The 12,526-nt window shown below is 33.4% G+C and overlaps 1 protein-coding gene across 3 annotated transcripts in view; it reads left to right on the top strand.

Annotated features, from left to right (window-relative positions):
• The window catches only part of LOC106466339 (centrosome-associated protein 350-like), a 136,819-nt gene that overhangs the window by 15,744 nt on the left and 108,549 nt on the right, over positions 1-12,526 (top strand). For all 3 annotated transcript variants that reach the window (XM_013926614.2, XM_022394326.1, XM_022394325.1), the window contains exons 5-6: positions 9,025-9,478; positions 11,625-12,008. In XM_013926614.2, coding sequence (XP_013782068.2) covers positions 9,025-9,478; positions 11,625-12,008 — 838 coding nt within the window. The remainder of the gene's footprint in view (positions 1-9,024; positions 9,479-11,624; positions 12,009-12,526) is intronic.

The following is a 12,526-nucleotide window of genomic DNA, read 5'->3' on the forward strand; positions in this document are numbered from 1 at the left end:
ATGTATTGTGTCTGGAGCATCTCATTTCAATAATCAGCATTAATCAGCCATTATGCTAATGTTCGACCTTTCCTGATACCTCCTCTTCATTTCCCTGATGTCTTGATGAAACCTTTCCCCTTGTTCTTTGCTGACGGCACCAAGATTTTCAGGGAAATAGTCAATATGTGAGTGTAAGAAATGAACTTTTAAGCTCATCTTACAAACCAACTCTTTGAATTTATCGAGCATGTTATTGACAATATTTTCGTAATGGTTCTGGAAAGTTAGATGTTCTTTTTTTTCTTCTAAAGTTTAGAATACTTGGGAACAAACTACAGTTCTGGGAATTTATTTATAGTTTCTTGAGATTTTCGTTTTGGCTGTAAAGTTTAGAATAAGTAGGAACAAACCACAGTTCTGGGAATTTATTTATAGTTTTATGACATTTTCCTTTGTTCCTAAAATTTAGAATAAGTAGAAATAAACCAGACATTTATTTAGCTTTTTAGATCTTCCTTTTGTTCCTAAACATGTTTTGTGTTAACTTATATTGCTTGAAAGCTTCAGGAATTTTCTTATATGACAAAGCAAAATTTTCTCATGACTCAAATCCTTATTTATTGAATATTATCAAATTTATCATGCTAAAACAGTGCAACAAAAGAAGTTATAATTTATTGAAAAGAAGCTATATTTATTTGATAGAAATTGACCTTGACTAAATATCGTGTTAGTAAACATACTGTTACCTAGTCTCACCTGGTAACATTTCCAGAGGCGAGGTTGTAGGTTATCAATAAATCTTTGTCCACTTTAGTGAATTTGTTACCATTTATATCCAGAAACAGTAACTACCGAAATAGGGAAAATAAAGTATCATAAAAACTATTTTAATGAATAACAATCCATTCCGATATGATGACTCACCTCTGTGCACAGATAATCCATTTTCCTCTTGATTTTGCATTATTCTGCCTTAGAAAATTTCATGCCCCCAGCCTTGTGTAACTCCCACCTTATATTCACATGAAAACATGTGAAACTGTGCTACTGTGCATAATAACCTATCGTGCAGCAAAACCCTCCACCAATAGAAGTGTGACACAACTTCTTGTGCAAATGCTACCTCAGAAATCTTAATTCTTTTCTTTGACACAATTGAGCTTAGATGTGTATATATTTGTTGAGGCTTGTTGAAGTAGATACTTCAACAACTTTACTTTGTATTTTCAACATAAATTCACTTAGTATATTGTGTTTATTCATAGTTCATCTCTCTTTCACATGTACATATGGATGTTAATGTTTAGTTACAGTTAGTTGCTCTTTCAATTGTAACATATAGTCATTGATCCTTCAATCTGGTTTATTAATCCTTAATATGTACAAATACATCTTGTTCGTTACTCCTTCAAATTTACTCTTGGTAGGAAATGCTTAGTCGTAATTGATTATACCTTGCCATGTATACATAACTATTAATGTTTGTTTCTTGTTTGTTATTCTTTAACATGCATACCTAGAAGATAATATTTAGTTCTTGTTTATTACTTCTTCACTTCTACATGTGGAAGATATTGCTTAGTCTTGATTATTCTCTACCGTGTACACATCCATGTTAATCTGTAGTTCTAGTTCTTATTCCTTAACATGTCCATATAGATGATAATAGTAGATAATGTTTTGATATAGTTCATTACTCCTTACCATGTTCACATAGAAGGTAATATTTACATCTAGTTCATTACTTCTTCTCATATACACATAGAAGATAACGCTAATTATTCGTTGCCATGTACACATCCTAGCTAAGGTTTGGTTCTAGTTCTTACTCCTTTATGTGTCCATGTAGAAGATATTGTTTTGAAACTGTTCATTCCTTTCATGTACATATGTGAGATAAGGCTCAGAATATCTTGTTTGGTCATGGTTCATTGATACTTTCCATATACAAAATAGTTGATGTTTAGAAATATTTCTCTATTTTTGACATGTATACTTAGATATTAATGTGAAGTTCTAGTTCTTCATATATAACACAGAATATGTTGTTTAATCATTGTTACTTGGTCCATATTTTACTTGGAAGGTAATGTTCCATAATAGATCATTACTCCTTAACATGTACACTTAATAGATGATGATTAGTTGTGGTTGATTACTCATTAATGGGTACACATGAGAGATGATTCAATATAGTTCCTCTTTATCATGCACACTTGACATTCATGTTTAGTTCTCTTTCATTACTCCATCACAAGTGCACATAGGAGATGATATTTCAATATCATTTATTTTTCCTTAACTTGCAACACTTTGATGGTGATGTATAGATTTTGTTTATTACTATTTAATATGTCCACTTAATGATTATTGTTTTAACATAGTTTTACTGCATAGTGTGTACCCATGGATGGTAATGTTTAGTTCTCATCCATTACTCCTTGAAAATTCACGCATAAACAATGCTATTTTGTTATAGTTCATTACTTTTTAACATGTCCATATAGACTATAATAATTAGGTCTGATTCATTACTACTTCATGCTCGATTAGAAGATATGGTTTAGTGATAATTGTTAGGTCTGGCTGATTACTACTTCATGCACCATTAGAAGATAGGGTTTAGACATAATTGTTAGGTCTGGATCATTACTACTTCATGTACCATTAGAAGATAGGGTTTAGACATAATTGTTAGGTCTGATTCATTACTACTTCATGCACCATTAGAAGATAGGGTTTAGACATAATTGTTAGGTCTGGATGATTACTACTTCATGCACCATTAGAAGATAGGGTTTAGACATAATTGTTAGGTCTGGATCATTACTATTTCATGCACCATTAGAAGATAGGGTTTAGACATAATGATTAGGTCTGGATGATTACTACTTCATGCACCATTAGAAGATAAGGTTTAGACATAATTGTTAGGTCTGGATCATTACTACTTCATAAACCCTATCTTCTAATGGTGCATGAAGTAGTAATGTGATTACTACTTCATGCACCATTAGAAGATAGGGTTTAGACATAATTGTTAGGTCTGGATCATTACTATTTCATGCACCATTAGAAGATAGGGTTTAGACATAATGATTAGGTCTGGATGATTACTACTTCATGCACCATTAGAAGATAAGGTTTAGACATAATTGTTAGGTCTGGATCATTACTACTTCACGTACCATTAGATGTGGCTAATTATTCTGTTACATGTACTCCTAGTAGATGGTGTTTAGTCTTCATTTCCCACTCCTTTACATATACGTATAAAATATAATGTTCAGACCTTGTTCTGGGTCTATGCCACTTGAATGTGTCCATAACTTATCATGTTCTGTGGCACTGCACTTTGTTGCAGGCTGTCTTCTTGACAAGACCATGCCCTACCCACGGATTGATTCCTCACCCTCTGGTCTTCCGTTGTTCTGCCTTCTCATTGTTTTGCTCGTTTTGTTGCCTTTCCAGGTAAGAGTTCCATATGGCACCCCCACTCAATTTTAAAAACAATTCATCAAAGTAATATTTATGTATTAATAAATCATATTAATAGTATGATCTGATAATTTTAATATATTATTATACCACTTACTTCATTAATTAGATGTACAATCTTCTTGAGGATAAACTTTACAAATGTCTTGTATAAAGGCATCAAAAAGGCTACTTTTATCAGAATATAATGTTCTCCACATGTATTCACACAACTGCTTGTCAAATGTCTTTGCCCTGGTATGTGTAGTTGGTAGTTGTCTTTTATAAACCCTTTTCAGAATCTTTTTTATCCAGGCAATTCTACAATTTTTTGGGTGGGGGTGCCATATGGAACTCTTTCCCCTTTCCACACCCCTTTTTGCTAACTTTCTATTTTCTGGTCTCCTGTGCCACAGCCCTGATAGTTTGTACATTCAGTCTGGTCTGTCCCATCATTTTTACTATGCTTTTCCTCCTCCCTTAGGTCCTTGCTTAGCTTTGGTCGCCTCTCAAAGCCTATCTCAACCTTGTTTCTATTACTCCACCTTCTATTCTAAGCCCTGTCTTCCCCCTTTCCCATCTTTCCATCTTCTCTGATCCGCCCTTACACAGTGCTATTTCCTATGAATATGACACTCCTTTATTATAGCATGTGTGATCATCCAATCCGCCTTTCTGATCATATAGATGTCCTTTTTATCCCACTCCTATCTCTCTTCTACCTCTTCTGAGTGCTGATGTGTGGGACATACTTATCACCTTGGTCTCGTTGTCGCCATTCTATTTGACTACCTTCCATTGTCACATATTCCTCCTATTCCATGTGATAGTTCTCCTGGGATATTTAAGTCTCTTCTGTCTCAGGTTTTTCTATCCTTTTTCATTTTTTTCATATCCACTGTCCCCCCTTTCTACTTATTTCCTGATTGGACTATTATTGTGGTTCTTCATACTCTTCCCCTGGTCCCTATCATCTTAGTGGATGTATCTGCTCTCCCTGGACTCACAAGTCTTATTCCTACTTACCATTAGTAGCCATTATACACATATCTATGCTCTTGTATCTTCCTGCTTTCTCATTACCACTCTTCCCTTCTTCTTTGTCTTGGCTGGTCTTTCCTTTACTTATATTCTATGACAGGGGAAAGTGGACACTTCCTTTTCGCATCTCCTCTTTAATTTCTCTTTTCATGTTACATTCAAAATTTTATTGAACTGCTATTTTAGAAATGTATGTCAATAAAACTGGTATCAAACTGTAGATTGTAACTGAAATTTTAGTATTATACATTAGTTAGTTTCTTAATTTAAAAGTAAATATTAAAACAAAATTCCTAAATATTGATTTTTGTGTGTCATGTGGTATGTTGAATACAGCTTTGGTTCAAATTAGATATGTGTGATGTCCAAATACAAAGTCTATAGTTTATTATGAATTATAAACTCAAATTACTGATATTTACAAGCTAGATTATAAGATAAGAACCTCCTATCTGTTCTATTTTCTGAAAAATAGTTGTTTATGTACATCTACATTGCTGTATAACGTGTTTATAACCAATTGAAAGCTGATAATTTTCCCATGTGGTTTTCTCAGCCTTTGCAGAGTGTTTACACAGGAATAAATAAAACTTAAAACAATTATTTTGTTTTACATCCTCCACATGTGAAATTTGACAAGGCTTAGCAAATTATGGTAAATGAGTAGAAACTTCCTAAGTAGAAGAGATCTTTGTTTTCTATATTTCTTTATTTACTGTTCCATGTTTTAAGAAAAAGAACAGAAATTTAAGAAGTTACATATAAATAGTAATAATATATATATATACTTATAATGTATTATAACCAAAGTGTGATTGTATTGTACAAAACACTGGTCCATTAGGACGAAGCTAAGACAGTTGCACTTTGTGAAGGGTAGTTTTATACTATTGGATATGGTAACATGAGTGTGGATGCGCCTTGTAATTGCAACTTCTGAATGCTAGTGAGACACTGCTGAAAGGTCAATAAAATAAAAATAATAAATATGTATAGATGTATAATGCACCTTGTAATTGCAACTTCTGAATGCCAGTGAGACACTGCTGAAAGGTCAATAAAATAAAAATAATAAATGTATATAGATGTATAATGTTATGAGATTTCAGCTATTTGAAATAAACATTTGTGGTTTTGTGTTATGATTTGGAGTCACTCTAGAACTTAAAAAGTGTAATTTATATCTATTTCCTAATTTTTTATGGTGGTTACGAATTCAGTCAAATTGACCAAACCCAAACAGAAATAAAATAGTGAAAATAACAGATAAAATATATAGTTTTTCTAAAAAAATAAACATTTTATAATTATCTGGGGTTTATAGAAATTTCACATATGAAATTTGACAATTTTCTGATGCATAAAAGTAATCTTAATCTTAAAATCAAAAATTGCTCTGTATGTTGTGTAGTCAACATTTGAAAAGAAAGAGTGAGCAAACCAATCCTTAAAAATCTAAAAATTTAATAAAAAATATCTGATATTTTGTGTAGGATAGCCTTGTAATGCTTACAAATAATCTGCAAAATTTCTTGAAAATATGCATACATTTTTACAAGTTACAGTATAACTGCTTTATGGTTATTTTGGGGGATACAGGCTGGTTGGAATTCAGACTGTAGTAAATTGGTTAAACTGTCCCCACCATTTGGCTGTCTCATCTCCATTAACAAACAAGACTTCCACCAATGGCCATTCTTCAATTAATCCCACACATGTAATGGATTTAATTATTGATTTACTTATTCCTTCTTCACCGTTCTTCTACTTTTGGATCCCACCAGGTAACTAGTGTTTTTTACAGGGTATACTTACCCAAAATTCTGCATTCAGCCAGGATGATGGAAAGCATTCAGACTACCTGCCCTGGCCCAATTAGTTCCCACTGTGAGAAGGGGTGTTCTGCAAACTACTGAAGTTCTACTTATGGTATTCATATATAATTTTTTCTAGTCCAATTCACACTGTACCCATTCAATGCACTATCATAAAAAAAAGCCAGTATCAGAGTTGTGATTCTGCCTGCCTCTCTGGCTAGTGCTTGCTGGCTTTTAAAAATAGGGTTTTGCAGTTACCCATTGCATTGTCTTCAGTAAATGACCTTTCTGGACTGAAGGACCGATGGGAATCTGGGCACATTCTCTGGGGCACCTTAAGTGAATGTTCTTATCTCCCCTTCGAGTACAACATGAGAGACCCTTGCCACTTACCAGCCCTCAGCTGCTGGTGTGGTGTTCTGTGGACAATCCTCACTGATTGGGACCTGAAAGTCCCTCTATGCTGAGAAGTGGGGCAGGGGTGTTTGTGAAGTGTAGTATTGGCCACCCCAACCTGTCTGGATACATCACAATATCCAAATGGATTTCAAACATCGTTTCACCTACTTTCTCTTTACCCTAACCAACTCCTGCAAGGACATGACACCACTGCATTTCCTTGCAGCGTTATTGATATTTTTTAATATCCAACTGTGATGTATTGCTCATTAACCCTACTCCCAGAGCTGGCATTGGCCCTGTTGAGTCTGATGTTTGATGACAGTTTCATAAGTATCCTTATCTTTGTGTCTACTACACCACTTTCCTCTGATGACTGGTGTGAGTCCATAGTATCTGATGGTTGAGGAGCTGTGCATGGAACCATTTTACATCTGCTCTTCTCCCACAGCTATTATTGACCCATAGAGACAGATGTTCATAGGGGTGAGTACAAGTAGTACAGTTTGAATGTGCCACAACTTTGTATACATATTGGCATTCAAACAGCTTGTGTACAAGCTCTTGAACAGTCATGTACCTATTTTGTCCATTGTTACAACATATTCATACTTCTCACCTCTCCAAGTCCTTCACTCGGGCTAAGAGTATACCCTGATTGAGATGAGATGCTGATTCCTATGGGTGTGCCCCTATGAAGTCTGTGCCATAGGGTGTAGCACCACATTGGCTTTTTGTTTTGGTACTCTTGAAAGGTGGCTTATCTAAGTATTTTTTACACCGGTCCTTCCACCATCTTATGGTGCATGGAGATGAGTCATTGTATTCGAAGTTAATATTTTCCTTACCTGAAAGTGTATTTCTAATAGATATTCACCTCCGTGCACATCCCCACCCTTCCTCCCCATTTTCCTGTGCACTTTTCTTCTTTGCGTCGTCAAAGAATGAGGACTTTCGCATGTGAATGTAAAGGGAGCATTTGCTCAAGGAGGTGTGTTGCACTCCTGTTGGAGGAGAGTTTTGCTGCATGATATGTCATCACACAGTAGTGCAAATTAACGTTTTTCACGTGAATTATAAACAGTAGTTTCACAAGGAAAATAATCTGTGTACAGAGATTAGAGGAAAATGTTAACACTGAAATTGACAGGATGTATATAAAATGGAATATTCTGATGAACGTTAAAGATAAATGAAATTCTAAGATGAAATAAAGTTTTTTTTAAAATTTTCTTTAAAGTCTCTCACAACAAAATTTTTTATACTTCACAAAGTCAAAAATGATGGCAAAGCTAAACCAATTCATATAATTTTTAAAGGCAAAATTTGATGCTATTTAGTAATTTTGTTCTAAGTTTTGTTGAATTTGGTTAAGTATTTCAACTGTAAGAAGGAAAAAAATCAAGTGATGTCTGGAAAATGTTAAGGTGGTTCATATTGTCATTGTTAATACCATGTAATGTTCAACTGGTTCATATTGTTTCAGATTGTCATTGCTGACATCAGACAATAAATCTATATGAACCTGGTTTTTATTGTTTCAAAGTGCTTTATTTGACATTGAAGCACTACATCTGTATTAAACTGGCTCATTTTGTTTCATATCATCATCACTGATGTTGGTACATCATACTAGTGATGTAGTTATAAGTGGTTCATATTGTCAGTACCTAAATTGGAGACAATATATCTGTTAAACTAGTTCATGTTATTTCATTTTGTCATCACCACATGTACATTACTGGTTCATATTGTCAGTTATAGATGGAAATGTACTACCTTTTATTATCCATTAACAATTGTATTAATGGAATAAATGGGTAAAGACAGCATCTATTTACCTTTGAAGATACTATAATACAAGTCTTCAGACATTAGGGTCAAAACAAAAATTTGTCATATATATATAATAAAAGTAATAAAGTAATAGGAGAGATATCTAAAGAAGAGAAACCAAGACAGCAGTAGAGCTAATAGTCAGTTAGATTTAACTCTCATCCACAAGCCTCATGTGTAATGTTTTATTTATAGATTTATCTTTAGGGAATATAAGAAGAATTATAAGTTTCACTATTAAGGTGACAATCCAGCAAAACTAATATGGAATGATAAAATTCTATGTGAATTTGAAATGTTTGCTCATTATCAACAGAAGTGTTTAGTAAGGTCCTACTATCTGGACTGCACATTTCTAAAAATTAATGTTTCCAAACAACACGATAGTTTTAACTATATTTTGAAAATGTTAACATTACTCATGGTTTTTACTTTATGATGTTCATTTACAAGAAACCTTGTTTTTTAGAGAGATACTGATTATCAGAGTCTGAATGTACATAACAATGATCAAAGCTTTATGGAAGATTTGCCTGAGAAACTCCCAGCAACAACCTTAGCATGGACTATAAAATCAACAAGAATGTGGGAAGAGAGTAGTTCAAGCTCAAAAGACAGCTGTTTGGAAGAAGTTGGTGATTTTAATTCGGTAGGGCTAGGGAAGTGGACATACAACTCTGGTATACCCACATGGCTGCAACAGAAGAACTTGGGATCAGAACATGTTGTTTTTTCTGAATGGGAAAAACAGTTTTTGCTAAAAGAACTTTCAGATTTTGGTGATTTTACAAGTGAAACTAATTCTGAAGCTCTTCGTGAGACAAAAGTTTGTTTCATTAATGACCAAAACTCAGTTCTACAGTATCAAAGAACACCTGTGTTAAGTGAACAACTTCGGTACATTCCAATGCCAGGAGCAAAAAGTAGGATTTTTTTTTTAATTACATTATCTTTGGGTTTTTATTATGTTAGCTTTTAATGTTTTTAGCAGGAATGCATGGATACTCAAGCCAAATACTTGGCTCTGGCCGAGTGTTGAAGTTAAAAACAGCCAAGTCCAGGTAATTGAAAATGGCATCTAAACTTTAATCTTTGTGACAATTTACATGGTAACTGAAAGTTACAGTCAATAATTGGTTTAAGTTAAAAAAAAAAAAAAAAATAGTGTTCTGAGCAACAAAAACTGATCACCTGCTTAAAGTCAGGGTTTCAGAGAACAATAGGAGTTAATAACAGGCATGGCTTAAAAAGTAGATTTCTGGAGAAGGTGGGGTTTTGAGAACAGTAGGGGTTAGGGTTTGAGAAGTTGGGGCTAAGCATTGAAAGGTGAAAGTAAAACTTGAATGTTCTGTTGGTGATTATTCGGTTAAATGTAATAAATATCAATTTTGTTTTTGTTTCTAATTTCTGTGTATGTTTATTTTGAGGGGGGGGGCAATGGGACAGCTCAGTTTCGGCTGACACCTTGCACTGACCAAAGTTTAGTACCCAGTATTTGGCCAAATTTTACTACCTGTGTATCCCTAATTTTTACTAAAAACGTTTAGTCCACATCGAAGAAAAGTATCTATTATTTCTTTTTCAGCTAGTGTTATCAAAAGTAGTGTGAACTATGAGAAAATAGTGTTATCATAGAGTTGGTAGGCTCTACATGTAAGGGATACCCAAGGTAATCAGTAGGCTTAGTACAAACATGCATGCCAAAAATTAAACAATAGCAGAGAGTTTTACTTTAAAAGATGATTACCATTCACTGTCATTTGTTTCTCTACCTAACAAGCCCAAATAAAAGGCAAGAAACCATCACTAAAATACTAAACCAGAAAGTGACCAACTCACCAAAGTTTTCATCTTTCTTCTTGTTTCAGTTGAGATAACTCTACAACTACTTTATCACTAACATCAGTTTAAACCCAGATCCACTCTGTGTTTTTGGTCAATGCAATATGTCATTGTTTAGTTGTAATAACTAGTTGTAATTTTAAAAAATCATAATTCTGGTGTAAACAAATGTTATCATTATCCCTTGAAGTTAACTTTTTTACAGAAATCTTGTGTTCCTCTAAAAAGCTTAAGTACAGGGTGAAACAGAAATTACCAGCCAATAACAGATGAACATTAGATGAATGTAACATGTAGAATACTCAGTGCTTTGTACATTATACTATTGGTGTCTTTAGGGAGCCAACCCCTATATTATGTATGAAGCAAAGGAGTAATAAAAAAAATCAAGACACATAATATATTTTTATTACACGTATTCATAGAAAACACTAACTTTCAGTCAGGGGGAAAAAATGTCACAAAAAAGTAATAAAATATCATTATGTAAATGTAATTTGATGTAGGGATGACAGTGTCAAAAAGAATGCAAACAAGAATATAGGGATGATACAGCTATACATAGATCATCCCTACATAGCTTTCAATATTGAAATTTAATATTACACTTTAAAATGCATACTTAATTTTAATATTAGAGCAGTTAGAAGTTATATATCCCTGACTATTGGTATGCAGTTTGTTTGTCATAATATCATGATCGTGTGAGCGTAGGCATAAAATCTCCCATCCTTCTAAAGTTCTTGAAAATGTCATATGAAGGTTTAAGTTTAAGGATCAAAATCTTCTTCATATAGGTAGCAAGATATTAAATTCATATGAAAAACAATAAAAATTTAAGAAAAATTGAGGTTCTGTTTAATTTCTGATTCATTACAGAGTATTACAAAAAATCAAAAGGTGTATCATGATATCAATAAAATAGTTTATTTTAGTCTTCAGTGAATAATAAGTATTTGATCTGCATGGAGAAAGTTTGAACAAGTAATATGAATGAATGAATTTGTCTTCCAAGATATGCTACTTATTTTAACATTTTGTAGTAATTAACACTTATTGTAGCTTCATTATTGTTGGCTCTGTAGTTTTTATACAACTTTTTTAATGATTTGGTGATATGTCTGTGAAATAAGTTCAGTTCTACAAAGTGGTTTAAAAAATTGTAAATCTGTAAGCTGTAGTATAAATCTTTGCTACAGTATCAAAGTTGATTTTTCTGTTCTTTAGGTGGCCTAGAAAAAATTAAAGATCTTATAGAAAGACAAAAAAAAGATTTCACTGACAGAGCATCTGTAAATGCTGAGGCTCAGCAATCAGCAGTTGAAGTTTTTATCACTCCAAGACCTATCAAAAGTCCAGATCTGGAAGTTAAGAAAGAAGTTTCCAAAGATCTGGAGCAGAATGCTACAGATTTGCCTTCTGAACTTCATAGAGGATGTACATGTCCAAAGAAGGTTCATGCTGAGATACAGCTAATTAACCAAAATGTCTCGCGTAAAGTAGCCCCTGCACCCACCATTCCAGTTTATCGAGGATTTAGTGCTTCTGGAAAAATCAACACCAACAGAATGGTTCAAGAAAGGAAGCAAGTTAAACAAGAACCTGAAAGAAGTATGCTATTGTTATCAGAATGTTCTTGTAGTCCATTTATTCTTTTTTCAGTATGCAGTAATTTTGGATTTGATGAAAGATATGGTTTACTGCATAGGGTGATATGTGTAGCTAATCAGTAAAAATTGAAATTTTACAGTAAAACAAACAGAGCTGAAAAAAGAAAAACATATTGCTAGTTACATATTTCTATGTAAATCTACATAACATTTTGGGACAACATTGATCCATTTTGGCTGTTCCACCCTCTAAACTAAATTAAAATTAAAAAAAAAAATCTTAAAGCTACCCCTTATCATTCATATACTTATCAAACTTTTCCTTAAACTCACTTGAATTTACTGCATCTAGAACATCCGAACGCAACCCATTCCAAAGGCCTACCACCCTGTTAGAAAAATGAAGATGACTCCTACCTTGTCAAAATTTATATGTAGCCTAACCATTGACATGTACAATGAAATTATAACCTCTTTAAACTTGTGTTCAATATTTCTGTAGATACACCTAAAATCCTA

Source organism: Limulus polyphemus, unplaced genomic scaffold, assembly GCF_000517525.1.
Source record: "Limulus polyphemus unplaced genomic scaffold, Limulus_polyphemus-2.1.2 Scaffold2229, whole genome shotgun sequence".
NCBI lineage: Eukaryota > Metazoa > Arthropoda > Merostomata > Xiphosura > Limulidae > Limulus > Limulus polyphemus.